Here is a 16586-nt window from a genome sequence, read left to right as displayed (position 1 = left end):
GACCTGAGCTGAAGTCAGATGCCTAACTCACTAAGCCACCTAGGTGCCCCTGGTTTGCCTTTTAAATTTGGATTAAGTTTTATCATAATGAATTTTTCTTCTTTTTTAAACAAAAATTCAAATCTGGCTAGCAGAATTTTGGTTTCAACCTAAAACTAATGTAACACACTGTACATTAACTGGAATTTAAATAAAAACTAAAACAAAGGAAAAATAGAAAAAAAAGAATTTTGGTTTCATGTCGTACCTGGTTTTTTGTTGTTGTTGTTCAGTGTGACAAGAAATGGTGTATTAAGAGGACTTATGGACAAAACCTTTTGGGCTGTGGCAATTCAAATAGATCTCCACAATCCCACCTTCTGCAAAACCTTTTTTATAGCCCTAGAAGCTACCAGTACATGCTGAGGGACCGCCCAGAATGTTTAGGAATAGGTGTGAGTAGAGAAACTACTTGCTAGATAACCTACTAGATAAAGTCCTAATGAGATTTAAAAAAAAAAAGAATAGGTGTGCATCACTGTCATATCGCCAGGGCAGATGAAGGAAGTTTTGCCCCATAGGTGTACCTAAAGGTGTGGTTGAATAAGAAGAAACATTAGTGGAGCCTCCAGGAGGCTTCTGGCAACCAGAGGGGTCATCATGGCAGATTTGTCCAAGGTGACATTACTCTAGCCCACACACTCTACCCTATATATCTAGCCCTTACAGTCTCATACACCCAGCTTTTCCATGATATTCCCTGAGCCAGCAGAAAAAGGCTCTTTGCAGTAGGGGCTCTTTGTCCAAGTTGAAGGCATAAACCACAGCAGCAGTACAGACAGCAAGAAAAGAGACTTATGTTGACACAACCAAGAATGGAGTAATAATTTTTGCCACCATCTCCCTCAGACTCTAAACCAGTTTGATAACTTCTGGGTTGCAGTGGGCACAGGACCATCTAATGTGTGTATCTCTTTGTGCATGTCTTTTAATGCGATAGTGATACTGCCTGAATTACTAGGCATATACATCCAACATTCAGTGTGAATATAGCACAGGTGCCCCCTTGTGCTACGGTGAGTATATCCAAGCCCATTCTACTCTGTAATATAGCTTTTCACATCGGTGTAATCTCTGTATTCATGAGTGTCAGGCTATGGTAACTATTGTTGAGAATCCTCTGGATATAATAATGTGTGGGGCGCCTGGGTGGCTCAGTCGGTTGAGCATCTGACTTCGGCTCAGGTCATGATCTCACAGCTCATGGGTTCAAGCCCTATGTCGAGCTCTGGACTGACAGCTCAAAGCCTGGAGCCTGCTTCAGATTCTGTGACTCCCTCTCTCTCTGCCCTTCCCCCACTCATGCTATGTGATGCTCTCTTTGTCTCTCAAAAATGAATAAACATTAAAAAAATTTTTTAATAATGATTAACGTCTCTATATACCATTTCACATCTTCTTTGCCTAAAGATGGTACAAATATAGATGGTACAAATATTACTGCTAAATGCTTGTACCAATGAAAGACAGCATGCGTCCATCGTGCCTTTAATAGGGAGTAAATTTACAGAGGCTGTTATCTTGCTGGCTTTGTTGTTGTTGCATTAATTTGAAGATAACTGGACTATAAGGAGTCCATTTTATGAATTTCTAAATGCTACTACAAAAACCACCATCGCTTTTATTGGAATAATTTTTCTTAGAAATGCAAGTAGATGCTGTGTCTACAAGAAGGAATAATAAATGGTCATGCTTCTATTCTTTTTACCTCTTCCCCTACCTGAGCTAGAGGTTTCGTTGTGCATTATTAATGTGTTTCCTCACTAACCTTACTATAGGTCTCATGTATTCTAAGTAATTAGCTTAGTCTGTTAGACCTTAGCTCCTTAGGAGCAGTGACTATGTCTGCTACATTTTTAATACTGAACACTTAAAACAGTGCCAGGAGCATAGAATGCTCTGAATGTAGAAAGTCTACATAAAATCCAAGGTCCTTTCAAAGAAGTAAAGATGCCATCTTGGCAATCTTTGTTCTTCTGTAATACTGGAGGAGAGAAAGGATAAGGTCGTTGGTTTCTAGAGTAACCATCCAATGACTCCTACCAGCCAAGATAGAAGAAGAAAAACATAGTTGATCAATGGCAACTACAGCAGGTGAAAAGGAGATACCATGTCCACTATACATTTATTTGGAACTCTTTTTAATTTTTTAAATTATTCAGTTTTAATTGGTATACTCCTTTAATCCTGATCTAGATTCATTTTCTCTCCACTCACAGTCAAAACATAGTTTACTTCTGGATTCTAACTCATTATTCTCTTTCATAACTATTCTTTCTACCCCACTTATGTCATTCCTTTAGATTCTCTTCATCTGTTACACTGGGTTACTTCAACTTCTAACGTGGCTCCGCACCTCGGGATTTATTCTTACTATTCCTTCCCTGCTACAGTATTGCTTAAAAATCTGATCATGCCATATTTTTGTCTAAAATCTAGAAGTTGATAGAGCATTACATAGTTTTCTTTATCATTAAGTACCTGCCTGTCTCTTCAGTTTTAAATATTATGCCACACCCCACATCTTTGCTCTTTTTTAAAATGTTTATTTACTTATTTTGACAGAGAGAGAATGCACTCATGAGCTGGGGAGGCGCAGAGAGAGAATCCCAAGCCAGGCTCCACACTGTCAGTGCAGAGCCTGACACAGGGCTTTATCTCACAAACCATGAGATCATGACCTGAGATAAGATCAAGAGTTAGATATGCCCAACCAATTTAGTCATCCAGGGGCCCCCACATCTTTGCTCTTATGTCTTCCTCAGGTTCACATGCATAGGTACACACAAACACAAAATACATACAGACATTCACATAAATCACAAATTATTCATGTTTCAAGAATTAAAAGTTTTCTCTTGATGAAGTCTTCATGTTTCATTTCTTCATCAAAATCTGTTCGAATCATTACTACCTCTGTGAATCTGCTGTTCCCTGAACCCTTTAGTGAGCATCTTCCATAACCAAATTGCAGAGTCCTTCAGGACAACAACCAGGTCCTGTTGCATGTTAATAATTATAGTTAATATTCATATTTACTCCCATTCAGCTCCTCTTTACCCTGCTTCTTATCTTTTATTTACCCATAGTAACTACATTTTCCAAAACTAAATATAGAGACAAAATCTAGTAAGTATCAAAATACTTAAAAAGGCTAAAATCTTAGTGAACTTCCTTTCAGTCTTTTGGGGGATTTTTTTTTTTTTTTTTTGATACACAGATACACATTCAAAAAAATAATTGGGGGTGCCTGGGTGGTTCACTTAGTTGGGCGTCTGACTCTTGATGTCACCTTGGGTCATGAACTCAGTCGTGGGATTGGGCCCCTTGTTGGGCTCCACACTGACAGCACAGATCCTGCTTGGTAGTCTCTCTCTCTCTCTTCTCTCTCTGCCCCTCCCCTGCTCACGCATGCACACGTACGCGCGCTCTCTCTCTCCCCCTCTTTCCCCCCTCTCTCCCTCCTTCTCTCTCTCTCTCTCTCTCTCTCTCTCTCTCTCTCCCTAAATAAATAAGCTTAAACACTCTTGCTTTAAAAAATAATGATAGTAATTGGGGCTCCTGGGTGGCTCAGTTGGTTAAGCATCTGACTTGGACTCAGGTCATGATCTCACATTTTATGAGTTCAGGCCCCGCGTAAGGGCTCTGTGCTGACAGCTCAGAGCCTGGAGCCTCTTTGGATTCTGTGTCTCCCTCTCTCTGCGCCTCTCCTGCTCATACTCTCTCTATCAAAAATAAATAAATATTTAAAAAAATTTTTTTAATAATAATAATAATTGGGACCAAACTGAATACATGTGTGTATATATCTATACATAAAATTTTCACTTGTTTTCACTTAACAGTATATTATTTCTATATAACTATGTCATAAAGTAATCTTCTATAGTGTTATTTTAATTATCTCAAATATTCCATTGCTTAAAGTACCAAAATTTATTTAATTAATTTACTGGTATGGATATTTTTGTTGTCCACAATTTTTTCCTAACGTAAAGAATGTCACACTGAATGTCATTGAAGCTAAGTCTTTGCACCCATCAATGGTGATCATTAACTCAGAATAAATTTCTAGAAACAGGTCAAATGTAAGCACTTAATTAAGCACAAATAGGTAAGTACATAATAAAGTATATACCGTCAAACTGTACTCGAGAAAATTGTGGAATTTTACAGTTTCATTAGCAATATTTTATAACAACAAGGAAGGTTATGATGTGCATTTGTGTATATTTGTTTGCATTTGTGTGTATGTAATGTGTTTGTGGTATTTCTAGTAAGGTAGAGTACTACTTAGCTTAGGTACTTGCACTAGAATAATTCTAGCTGCTAAAATCAAAAAAAGAAGGAGACAAAACATATGAGATGGAAATTATCCCTGTATGTTAAGAATGGCCATCATATCCCTAACCGGTAGATGGAAATAACCTTTGTCTAGAGCTTTCTCTATTGTATTAAGTGTTGCAAAATTCATTTTTTGACAACACATTAAAAATGGGAGGACAACTTTTATTTTCCAAATTTCCTATAGTTAAAAATAATAAAGTCATAACTGAAAAAAAAAATAAGTATGGTTAGAAACCCTTAAACATATGTGTTTAATTTTAGGAAGAGTTGCAATCAACCAAAGAAGAGAGATTTCCAGCAATCCACAAACCCATTGCTGTTGGTTCTCAGCCTATGCTCACTGTTGGAACAACCCACATATCCAAATTGACAGATGACCAACTCATAAAAGAGTTCCTTAGTGGTTCTTACTGCTTTCATGGGGTGAGAAGTGAGCCTTTGGTTTAAATATTTATCTTACAGCCTTCACTTGTATGTTAATTAGTCAGGACCCATTAGCAGCACTGAAAAAAGTTTTCATCTGTAGAGAAATGGCAGGATTCTGGAAGCCTCCTAATAGACATTTTCTCTCTGCATCTTACATAATCTAATTTGTAGCCATTATGTTCTCTTTACTCACAAGCTAAAACTTGACCTTTACTTGACAGAAATTACATATATATAAATAAATCATGTGTGATTTGGGTTAATTGGTAGAATGGGCATCAGAGATTATATGGCATAAAAAAAATTGTATGGTCTGCATTTTGGTTATGTATCAATCACATTTAAAACTTGAGTTAACATCTACAAAGGTTAAATTTTGCCTTTAATAGACTAGTAGTTACAGTGGGAAATACACTAAGTGGAATTTTCATTTTATTTTATTTTACTAAGGCAATACAGCAGCTATACTCTGTATTTGTCTTTTTTAAATTAGTATTTCTCAGTAATTTCTCTTTTTATTATTGAAGTGTAGTTGACATACAATGTTATATTAGTTGCAGGTGCTATAACATAGTGATTTGACAATTCTGTACATTACTTAATGCTCATTATAAGTAGTTACCATCTTTCACCAGATAATGTTATTTCTCAGTAATTCTCAGTAACTTTTTTATTTTAATTTTCAACCACATTGTTGCTAGTATCATTTTTTTATGTTTATATATATGTGTATATATATTTGTTTATATACATATTTTTTTTTCCCATCACTGTCATGTGGCAATATTGAGACAGACCCCAATCCCCCATTCTCTATATTTAACTTGATCTTTTTGCTTTCTTGTAGGGTGTTGGTTGGTGGAAATATGAATTCTGCTATGGCAAACATGTACATCAGTATCATGAGGTATGGAATAGCCTTTATATCATTCTACCACTAGATAAAGTTTTAAAAATCTTTTGTGAAAAAAAAAGAGGGGAGATGGCATTTTAATTATGAAATGACTTAAATATGAAAATACTTCAAAGTGTCTGTAAGTTCTAGAAAATGGAAAACTTGGTGTTAAGTAAATCAGCCATCTTTTTTTTTCTTTTTTTTAATGTTTATTTATTTTTGAGGGAGAGAGACTGAGTGTGAGGGGGGGAGGGGCAGAGAGAGAGACACACACATACAAAATCCAAAACAGGCTCCAGGCTCTGAGCTGTCAGCACACAAAGCCCATCACAGGGCTCAAACCCACAAACCATCAGATCATGACCTGAGCCAAAGTCGGATGCTTAACTGACGGAGCCACCCAGGTGCCCTACTAAGTCAACCATCTTAAAGTAAGGTTGTTTATTAATTGCTCAGATTCTTGTATTACTGTGACTCTGGAGGAATAATAAGCTATTGTGACTAACCTCGTTAGCTTTGACCGAGAAATTAGTAATTATAATTCTTTAAATTAACAAAGTAAAAAAAAAAAATTAACAAAGTGAATAATAAGATAGTACATTATGGCTCAGGCTAGGAAAATAGGATAAATACAGCAAGTTTCTCAGCTAAAAGAACATTCCATATCATTTAAGTTTAAAATCAAGTACGTTTTATTGGCTTTTGATTCTTCCTTTTTTTCTAATTTCATAAATCAGATAGCATATTCTCCCACATTTGAGCCAAGCTGTTCAAATTCTGAACTTCAGCCCTTATTAAATTTATCTGTCATAGTTGTACATTGGTAAGCAACTGTTTGAAATTTTTTTTTTTAATTTTTTTTTTTTAACGTTTATTTTATTTTTGAGACAGGGAGAGACAGCATGAATGGGGGAGGGTCAGAGAGAGAGGGAGACACAGAATCTGAAGCAGGCTTCAGGCTCTGAGCTGTCAGCACAGAGCCTGATGCGGGGCTCAAACTCATGGACTGCGAGATCATGATCTGAGCCGAAGTCGGATGCTTAACCGACTGAGCCACCCAGGTGCCCCTGTAAGCAACTGTTTGAAGACAAACATTAATTAATAAATATTTACCTCGCTGACAGGAGATAAAAGGCTGTTTTTATTCCTCCAAAGAAATAATAACTAGTAATTACAAAATACTGTGTTTGCCCTCTTGAGTTGTTTTGAGCCAGTCTTAATTTCCAAAGCAGACCATACCAGGAAAGATCATCAACTCACCTTCCACATTTAAATCATCCCAAGTTTATGAGGCACCTATAAACTAGGAAATTTGTTTTCTTTACTTAAACCTAAGAAGTGCCATTTTACTCTTCTTCCCATTTATTCTTGCTGCTTTATAAATGTTTTATTTATTTTTAGTAATATTTATTAATAGGAAAAAAATTGCCTAACTACAATCCAAATAATGTGCAACGGCTTTTGTTTTTTTAAGAAAATTTATTCATTTTTTTCAAATTTGCATGGCTAGTGAAGAGGGGATTTATTTTTGTTTTAAGTTTATTTGTTTTGAGAGAGAGAGAGAGAGCAAGCATAAGCCAGAGAGGGGGAGAGAGAGAGGGAGAGAGAAACCCAAAAAGGTTCTGCACTATCAGCGCAGTGCCTAACATGGGGCTTAATGTCACAAACTTTGAGCCAAAATCAACATCAGTCTCTTAACTGACCGAGCCACCCAGGTGCTCCATGATGGCTTTTTTTTTTTTTTAATTAAAGGAATACATACCACAAATTTAGAATGAATAGTAAAATTCTTGTCTACCGTTGTCCCATTTCCTAAAAGTAATTGTTCTTGATGTTTTCTTAGTTAACCCTCCACAAGAAAACAAATGCATACATGTAAATTTGGTATAACCTTGTATTTAGACAGAAGGTATCTGCTAAACACACTGCTCTGCATTTGTTCTTTTCAGTTAGTGTCTTGGAGATCTTTCCACAACAGCAACAGCTGATCTCATTCTTCTCAGCATCTACAGAGCATTATGTCTATACCCACAATATATTTACCCAGATCTCTACAGACCTTTGAATTGTTTCCAGTTTTTCTGTAATAGCATTTTAGTGAGCATTTATAAATAGTTTTGTTGGTAAACTTTTGCAAGTTTACCACATTCATATTCATGAAGTATCTCATATTCACAAGGCACATTTCTAGCAGTGTGCTTGTTAGGTCAAAATATACGCATACTGAACATTTTGGAAGACATTCCCAATAACAATGGCTTTTTTCCCCATACACTTGCCAGCACTAGATTTTATCAGACTTATTTTGCCCAAGGTTATATAACTTAGAACTTTCTGAAGGACACTACTAGGATCTTTGGGAGATATAAAAATAACAGTAGCTGACGAATATAATATTCATTGTATACCAGGCACTGTTCTAAGTATGCATATTACCTCATTTAATTCTCATACCACCCTCAGAGGTGAGTATTATTATTCCAATGTGAGGAAACAGAAGCAATAATTTAGTAGCTTGCCTAAAACCACATAGGTAGTAAATGATAAAACCAGAATTCTAACCCAGGCAGTGTTGTTCCATATCCAGCCTCCTTAAACACTTCACCATATGGCTCCAATCCCTGTCTATCTATTAACTTATAGTCCAGTTGCTAAAAGACTGTTAAATGGTTCTTTCTTCCACTAAGCAGTCAGCTCTGCTGGTAGCAGTGGCTCTGCCCAGTTCATCTGCCATTTATAAGGGTTTTTAATCCTACTCATCCCTTGTATGCTAGTGCTCAGCATGGTGCCTGGCATAAAATATAAAGAAGGAAAAGAAAGGCAGGAAGGGAGGGGAGAGGAAAGAAAAAGGAGAGAGAAGGAAGGAGATCCACATATAAGATAGTATATAGTTACTGTTTAAAAAAATAACAAAAGTTGGGGTACCTGGGTGGCTCAGTCAGTTGAGGAGCAGATTCTTGGTTTTGGCTCAGGTCATGATCTCAGGGTCACGGGATCGAGCCCTGTGTTGTGCTCCACACTGAGTATTTAGCCTGCCTGGGATTTTCTCTCTTCCTTGCTCCTCTCCTCCTCTTGCGCTCTCTATCTGAAGTTTTAAAAAACAGATAAATAAAGTTAAAAAATAAAATAAATAAGTAGATAATAAAGCAAAAAATTTAATAAAAAAATAATAAAATCTGAATGGGGAAGGGGGTTTGTGAACAGTCTTGATAAAGAAATAAGCATGATGTCAAATGAATAATGTGAATACTAGTATAACTTAAAGATTGGCATTTGAAAGGGTAGAAGTACGATGAAGATAGGTTCATTGTGGCTGCAGGGTAAAAGATACAGGCCAGAGATTTAATTAAGAATCACAGTAGCATGGCACCTGGGTGGCTCATCAGTTGATTGTCCAACTTCGGCTCTCACAGTTCTTATGTTCGAGTCCCACATCAGGCTTGCTGCTGTCAACAGCGCAGAGCCTACTTTGGATCCTCTGTCCCTCTCTCTGTTCCTCTTCTGCTTGTGCTCTCTCACAAAAATTTAAAATAAGAAAAAAGAATCACAGTAGTATGCAGTTGTATCATCTAGGTATAAGTGATTAAACTCTTGGTTGAGGAGGTAAAATATTAGCATTGGAAATGTAGAGGAAGATTCTGAAGCCAAGAACATCCCCAGGAAAATAATGTAGGAGAGGAAGGAAATAGAAATAACTGCGTTTGGTGCTAGCCTGACCAGAAAGCAGTTTCATTATTCAGAGAAACAAAGAATAAAGAAGATAGTGAGCTCAGATTTCTACTCATCAGGTTTGACTGACATCTAAACACACACACCCAGTATGCAGGTGGAGATAAGGACTGTAACTTACAGGCAGGCCATCAGCATAAATGTCTACTTGATAATATGAAGAATGCATTATCACAAGTATTTTTCATATATCAGGACAAGGATAGTGGGAAAACCTCTGTGGTTGTGGGGACATGGAACCAAGAAGAGCATATTGAATGGGCTAAGAAGAATACTGCCAGAGCCTATCACCTTCAAGATGATGGTACCCAGACAGTCAGGTAAAGATTAACTTTATTTGTCCTTGGATCTGATTAGTAGAATATTTAAAACTCAGAATATTGAAAAACATAAAATTGAAACACTTAGGTAAAATCTCTGGTCAGTTTTTTTAAGGGACATCTTTTAAATTAGTTTTCTTTTCCTAAGGTAATAGTTAAGAACACAGTTTCAGAAATGGGGAGCCCTGGATTCAAATACTGGCTCTTCACTTACTGCCTTGGGCAGATTACATAATCTTGTTAAATCTCACTCTTCTTGTCTGCTAGTATTTGCCTCATAGGATTGTTACGACATTTAAACACGGTCATTTAGGTAACACATTATACCTGCAAAGAGCATGCCATAAATTTTGGCTGCTGCCTTTAGCAGTGGTGGTGGCATGGTAATGAGAGTGGTGGCGGTGGTGATGGACACAGTGGCTCAATTCCACATATTAAGTCTCAGACTGTTATTATAAAGCATTTCCCTTTTTAATGTATAATTTACCTCTTTAAGTTAGTTAATTGTACTTACATATACTCCAGGGGCACCTGGATGCTTCAGTTGGTTAAATGTCTCTTAGTTTCAGCTCAGGTCATGATCTCACAGGCTCATGAGTTTGAGCCCCACTTCAGGCTCCCTCCCTCCCCCCCCCAACAGAGCCTGCTTGGGATTCTCTCCCTCTGTCTGCTCCTTCCCCACTCACATGTGCTCTCTTTCTCTCAAAATAAATAAAAATAAATAAAAAATAAATATCTGCTAGCATGTTCCTTTGTTACTTTACCTTTGTGAGGTTATGGTTGAAAATAAACAGTGGCTTTTTACAAAACTACCTCACATCTTCTCTGAGTTATATAGGTATATCTTGTTATAGCAGAAATAAATTAATCTCTTATTTCTCAAGAATAGCTAAGCTTAAGTTTTCCTTGTAGTCTCTTGCCTGGCAAGTTTTAAATTATCCATTCTTTTCTCTTTATTGGGCATTAAGTTTGTCCGTCCTAGCAACATGGTATTGAGAGACTATTTTTAGAATGTGCTGACTTTGGGGCACCTGGATGGCTTAGCTGGTGGAGCACAAGACTCTTGATCTTGGGGTTGTGAGTTTGAGCCACACATTGGGTATAGAGATTACTTAAAAATAAAATCTTAAAAAAAAAAAAAAAAAGTTTGGGGTGTCTGGATAGCTCAGTCAGTTAAGCGTCCGGCTTCAGCTCAGGTCATGATCTCAGTGTGTGGGTTCCAGTCCCACATCAGGCTCTGTGCTGATGGTACAGCGCCCGCTTCAGAGCCTCTGTCTCCCTCTCTCTCTGCCCCTCTCTTGCTTGCTCTCTCTCTCTCTCAAAAATAAATAAACAATGAAAAAGAAAAAAACAGAATGTGCTGACTTTTGGGGCTGACCAAAAAGTGCTGAAGGATGGGAAGGAGAGAAAATTGTTCCACAAAGTAAACAATATACAGGGCTGAGGAAATGGTTAACTTCAAAAAGACTTTTTAAAAAGCAATTTAACCTTAACTGTTTGTATACAGGTAGATAATATGCAAATTGAAGATTACTCTTATCAGGTAAATCACTCTGAAATATCTCAGTTTTATAGTCTCCTTACAGAATCTGAAACATTTTCTCTGTAACATGACCCTAAAAATATTTTATAACTAATGCAAAACTGATCCCCCTAACCATCTTCTCATCACCACCAGCCCACATGACACTTACTCTGAATGAATGAACTTGTATGTTTCTCTGATTTAGGATGGTGTCACATTTTTATGGGAATGGAGATATTTGTGATATAACTGACAAACCAAGACAGGTGACTGTAAAACTAAAGTAAGTTGGACCATCAACTTGTGCTTTATGCTTTTCTCTTTAATCTGTATCCAGTGTCCAAAAGTCTACATAAATAGGAAATATAATTGTGAATAAACACAATTATATTTCTGCATAATAATATGGATTAATGTAATATGAAAATAATGCTTTATTCTGGGGCGCCTGGGTGGCTCAGTCGGTTGAGCATCCGACTTCGGTTCAGGTCATGATCTTGTGGTTTGAGTTCGAGCCCCAAACTGTGCTCTGTGCTGACAGCTCAGAGCCTGGAGCCCACTTTGGATTCTGTGTCTCCCAATCTCTGTGCCCTTCCCTGGCTCACACTCTGCCTCTCTCTCTCTCTCTCTCAAAACTAAGTAAACATGTTTAAAAAATTATTACTTTATTCTAAAATATTAATTAAGGTGCCTGGCTGGCTCAGTCAAAAGAACATGCCACTCTCTTGACTTTGGCGTTGTGAGTCCGAGCTCCACACTGGGTATAGAGATTACTTAAGAGAGAGAGAAGGAGAGAAAGAAACTTTAAAAGATAGAGAAAGAAAAAGATGGCTCAGTCAGTTGAGTGTCCATCTCTTGATTTTGGCTCAAGTCATGATCTCATGGTTCGTGGCTTCAAGCCCCGTGTGGCTGATGGTGAGGAGCCTGCTTGGGATTCTCTCATCTTCTCTCACTGCCCTTACCCCGCTTGCGTGCATGCATGCACTCTCTCTCCCTCTCTCAAAACAAATAAACTTAAAATCATTTTTAAAAATAAAATATAAAAATTATTTTAATATAATTATTTATTTGTAAGTTATGATTGTTAAATGATATCAGTATTATATTAAATTATACAGGAGATAAGTTTTTTATAGCTTAAGAGGAAAACAAAAATACTTTTGTATGGTTTGGGCCAGTACTTTAAAGTACTCTCTGTTTTAGGTGTAAAGAATCAGATTCTCCTCATGCTGTTACTGTATATATGCTAGAGCCTCACTCCTGTCAGTATATCCTTGGGGTAAGTAAAAAAATAATACTCAGGAATTCAGTTTGGGAACATGTTTCGATTTTTAGCATTAAGTCTAGAAAGGACCTTTAGTGATGTACAAAATTTAATATAATCCCCATGCTATCTCTGTAAAACCTAAAATCTTTTTTATTAAGGTGCAATTTACATAAAATAAAATGCAAAGATCTTAAGTGCTGAGTTTGATACATTTTGATAATTTTATATACCTATATAATTATCACCCCAAACAAGGTATCTTATCACTGCAGAAAAAAATTTTATAGCCCTTTTATGTTAATACCCCTCAACCCCCAAAGATACCCCTTTCTGATTTCTCACTCTCTAGGGCAGTTTTGCCTGGTTTTTTATTCCCTACGAATGGGACCATATAGTATATAGTTTTTTATGCCTGCCCTCTTTGACTTGGCTTGTTTTTCAGACTCACCCGTGTCACTCAATACTTCATTCTCTTTTTGTTACTGAATAGTAGTCAGTTGTATAAGTAAATCACATTTGCTGATCCATTCTTCTATAAAGACATTTGGGTTGGTTCTCATTTTTTATCATGTAAATAAGCTGCTAGGAACATTTTTTTACAAGTTGCTTTGTAATCCTGTATTTTCATTTCTTTTGGGTAAGTACCTAGGAGTGGAATTGCTGAATCATAGATTAGATATATGTTTAAATTTACCGAATAGCTGTCCAAATGGCTGTACCGTTTTACACTCATACCAGTAGTGTGTGAGAATCCAGCTGCTCCACATCCTTATCAACATTTGGTAAAAATAGAACTACCCTACGACCCAGTCCTTGCACTACTAGGTATTTATCCAAGGGATACAGGTGTGCTGTTTTGAAGGGGCACATGCACCCCACTATTTATAGCAGCGCTATCGACAATAGCCAAAGTATGGAAAGAGCCCAAATGTCCATCGATGGATGAACGGATAAAGAAGAGGTGATATATATATACATATATATATATAAAGAAGATGTGGTATACACACACACACACACACACACACACACACACAATGGAGTATTATTCAGCAATCAATGAAATCTTGTCATTTGCAACTACGTGGATGGAACTAAGAGGGTATTATTCTAAGCGAAATTAGAGAAAGACAAATATCATATGACTTCACTCCTATGAGGACTTTAAGATACAAAACAGGTGAACATAAGGGAAGAGAAGCAAAAATAATATAAAAACAGGGAGGAGGACAAAACATAAGAGACTCTTAAATATGGAGAACAAATAGAGAGTTCCTGGAGGGGTTGTGGGAGGGGGCGTGGCTAAATGGGTAAGGGGCATTAAGGAATCTACTCCTGAAATTATTGTTGCACTATATGCTAACTAACTTGGGTGTAAATTTAAAAAATAAATTAAATAAAAATACCCCTCCCAAAAAAAGCTACATGCAAGAAACAAAAACATTTGGTATTTTCAATCTCTTTTATATTTAGCCATTTTAGTCATTTTAATATGCATTTCCCATATGGAAAATGGTGGCAAGCACCTTTTCATGTGATCTTTTGTGAAATGTCTAGCCAAGTCTTTTTAAAGAAAAATTCTGACACTTACTCAAACAGTCTTTATTCAGGACTATTGGCAGTAAGTGTCAAGACTATAGTAGGGAAGAGAGATCCAGCTTAACTCCACTTACAGCAAAGACAGCTCAGGATATACAGCCAAACAGAACGTGGAGGAGAGGAGTTTCAATGGATGGAAAATTACTAAGAGGAGAAATCAACATAAACTGACTTGATAGGATTATTGCTGAAGATAGGCCAGGATGACCAGCCATCAAATGTGAGAGACTAAGAATTTGATCAGATACGGAGGATGATTAGATGTTGAGAGTGTGGGGTTCTCTCCACACTGATTCTTACTACAGCTGGACTCAGCAGGCCCAAGACAGGGCACAAGTACAAAAAGAAGCCTACGAAAAGGGACCGGGGGAGCCTAACCTTAGTTTGGTCAAGGAGAGTCTGTCATCTGTCTGTCTTTTACCCATTTTTATTGTTATTGTTTATCTTCTTTTTTCTAGGAGTTCAAATATATTCTGGGTATGAGGTCTTTGTTTATAGTGCACATTCTTTTCCTCAATCTGTGGCTTGCCTGTTTATTTTCTTAATGTCTTTTGATGAGCAGAAGTTGGTTTATTTGATAAAGTTTATTTTATCCACTTTTTCTCTTTTATGGCAAATGCTTTATTTTGTTCTGAGAAAACATTGCCACCCAAAAGTCATGAAAATATTATGCTGTATTTCTTTCTAGAAGTTTTATGGTCCTACCTTTGGTTATGTGATGCCTAACTAGCTTTCTGTGTATTCTTCCTAGTCAGAGTTCATTGAGTTTTGTGTATTTATGGGTTGATATTATTAATCAATTTTGGAAAAATATTATACTTCTGTGAATATACATTTAACACCTTTATATACATGGATTCACATAGCAAAAGACTACCGAATAAAGTAAGTATTCAGTTAAACAACTTTTTAATGGTTTTCTTATTTTTGTTCTTTAGGTTGAATCTCCAGTGATCTGTAAAATCTTAGATACAGCAGATGAAAATGGACTTCTTTCTCTCCCCAACTAAAGGATAATAAAGTTTGGAGAAAGATCATTGACAGTCATGATGATTTCTGTCTGACCATGTATGTGTCTCATTATAGAGTTCTCAGCCATTGGATCTCATCTAAAGGATCATATAAAAGGACTCTCAACCACTTTGTGAATATAAATGTGTATATAAGAGGTTATGGATAAACTTCTTAAGGCAGATAGTTGTCTCATTTCTTTCATTTTTGTCATGTCTTATGATCCGATTGTGTTTTTTGCTTGGATGATGTGATTCCAAAATAAATCTCATCCAAGCAGTTTAGAGTCCAGCCTAATGAAATGTCATAATTGTTGTGCCTATTGAAAGTTTTTAAATAATAGATTTATTATGTAAATTATAGTATATATAACTAGTTAATGAACTAAAGATAATGAAGAAAGAAATTGATAGTACGTTGTTTAAATGGGAGACCATGTAAAATATGTAAATTCTAGTGCCTGAAATCCTTTCCACAAATTTTTATTTAGCAACTACCAGGTGTTAGACTAGAAACTGGGCACATAGTAGAGCCTCACAACATTTAAGTTTTCTTCATCTCTGTTAATCTCAAGAAACTCTTATTTGTAATAGATTGTTGCTCTCGGAACTTTTATCTGTTTCTTTTCCCCCCAAGGTGTGTACCTGGTATAGACAGTCAGAGATCCTTCTCTTTTGACTTAGAATGGTTTACTCCCAACAAAACGCACTGTGCTGGCCATCCTTTGTATTTGCCTACTGTATACTACAAATTTTAGTTCTGGACAGTTTCACAGCATAATATTTATTTTAAAGTGAATAAAATGTTCCCAAGCAGTGTTGTCATGTAGTCAATGGCAGATTACTCATTTCCTCTATTTTCTCCATCCCCATGTTGCACACATTATCTCATTGTATTTTGGATGTACATATCTAAATAAGGAAAGAAAAGTAGCTATAAAATACTTTTCCTCCTTTTCAGTAGTTCTGGAGAAAGATATTTTAATTTGAGAAATGGTTAATGCAATTGATTATTGCAGGGCTGTTTGTAGATTTTCACGTGAAGCAGCACACATAGAGAAAAAGCACACACTTTGCACTCAAACTGAAGTCCACATACTCTCTAGCTTACTAGCTATATGATCCTGCACCAATCAGTTAACCTCTTTGAGACTCACTTCCTCTTTGGTAGAGAGACTGCGTCCTTCCAGAGGGGGTTGCAGAGTGCATTCATTTTACTGTATGTAAAACCCCGGGCCCAGTACTAGACACCAGGTTCCCAGTAAGAGTTCATTTATTTCCTAATATCACTCTTGTCTCCTATTAATAGAATAAGATCAGAGACCACAGCCGTCAAAATCTATTTCTTTAGTAAATTAGAATCGTACTTCTTACATCAATGAATTAAGACAAATAGAATTACCCACATTTGGATAATAGGTATAGGAGG

At 36.6% G+C, this 16586-nt stretch overlaps 1 protein-coding gene across 3 annotated transcripts in view; it reads left to right on the top strand.

Annotated features, from left to right (window-relative positions):
- The window catches only part of ERLEC1 (endoplasmic reticulum lectin 1), a 31241-nt gene extending 15263 nt beyond the window's left edge, over positions 1–15978 (top strand). For 2 of the 3 annotated variants that reach the window (XM_081795284.1, XM_060606106.3), the window contains 6 exons: positions 4648–4809; positions 5660–5719; positions 9632–9756; positions 11487–11564; positions 12485–12560; positions 15086–15978. In XM_081795284.1, the coding sequence (XP_081651410.1) occupies positions 4648–4809; positions 5660–5719; positions 9632–9756; positions 11487–11564; positions 12485–12560; positions 15086–15157 (573 nt within the window). In that variant the 3' untranslated portion in view covers positions 15158–15978. The remainder of the gene's footprint in view (positions 1–4647; positions 4810–5659; positions 5720–9631; positions 9757–11486; positions 11565–12484; positions 12561–15085) is intronic. The other variant, XM_060606117.3, reaches the window with a different exon arrangement.
- Positions 15979–16586: the final 608 nt, after the last annotated feature.

Source organism: Panthera onca, chromosome A3 (genome assembly GCF_046562875.1).
Source record: "Panthera onca isolate mPanOnc1 chromosome A3, mPanOnc1 haplotype 2, whole genome shotgun sequence".
In the NCBI taxonomy this organism is placed as follows: Eukaryota; Metazoa; Chordata; class Mammalia; order Carnivora; family Felidae; genus Panthera; species Panthera onca.
The sequence above is the reverse complement of the archived record's forward strand: the minus strand, read 5'-3'. Positions and strand labels throughout refer to the sequence as shown.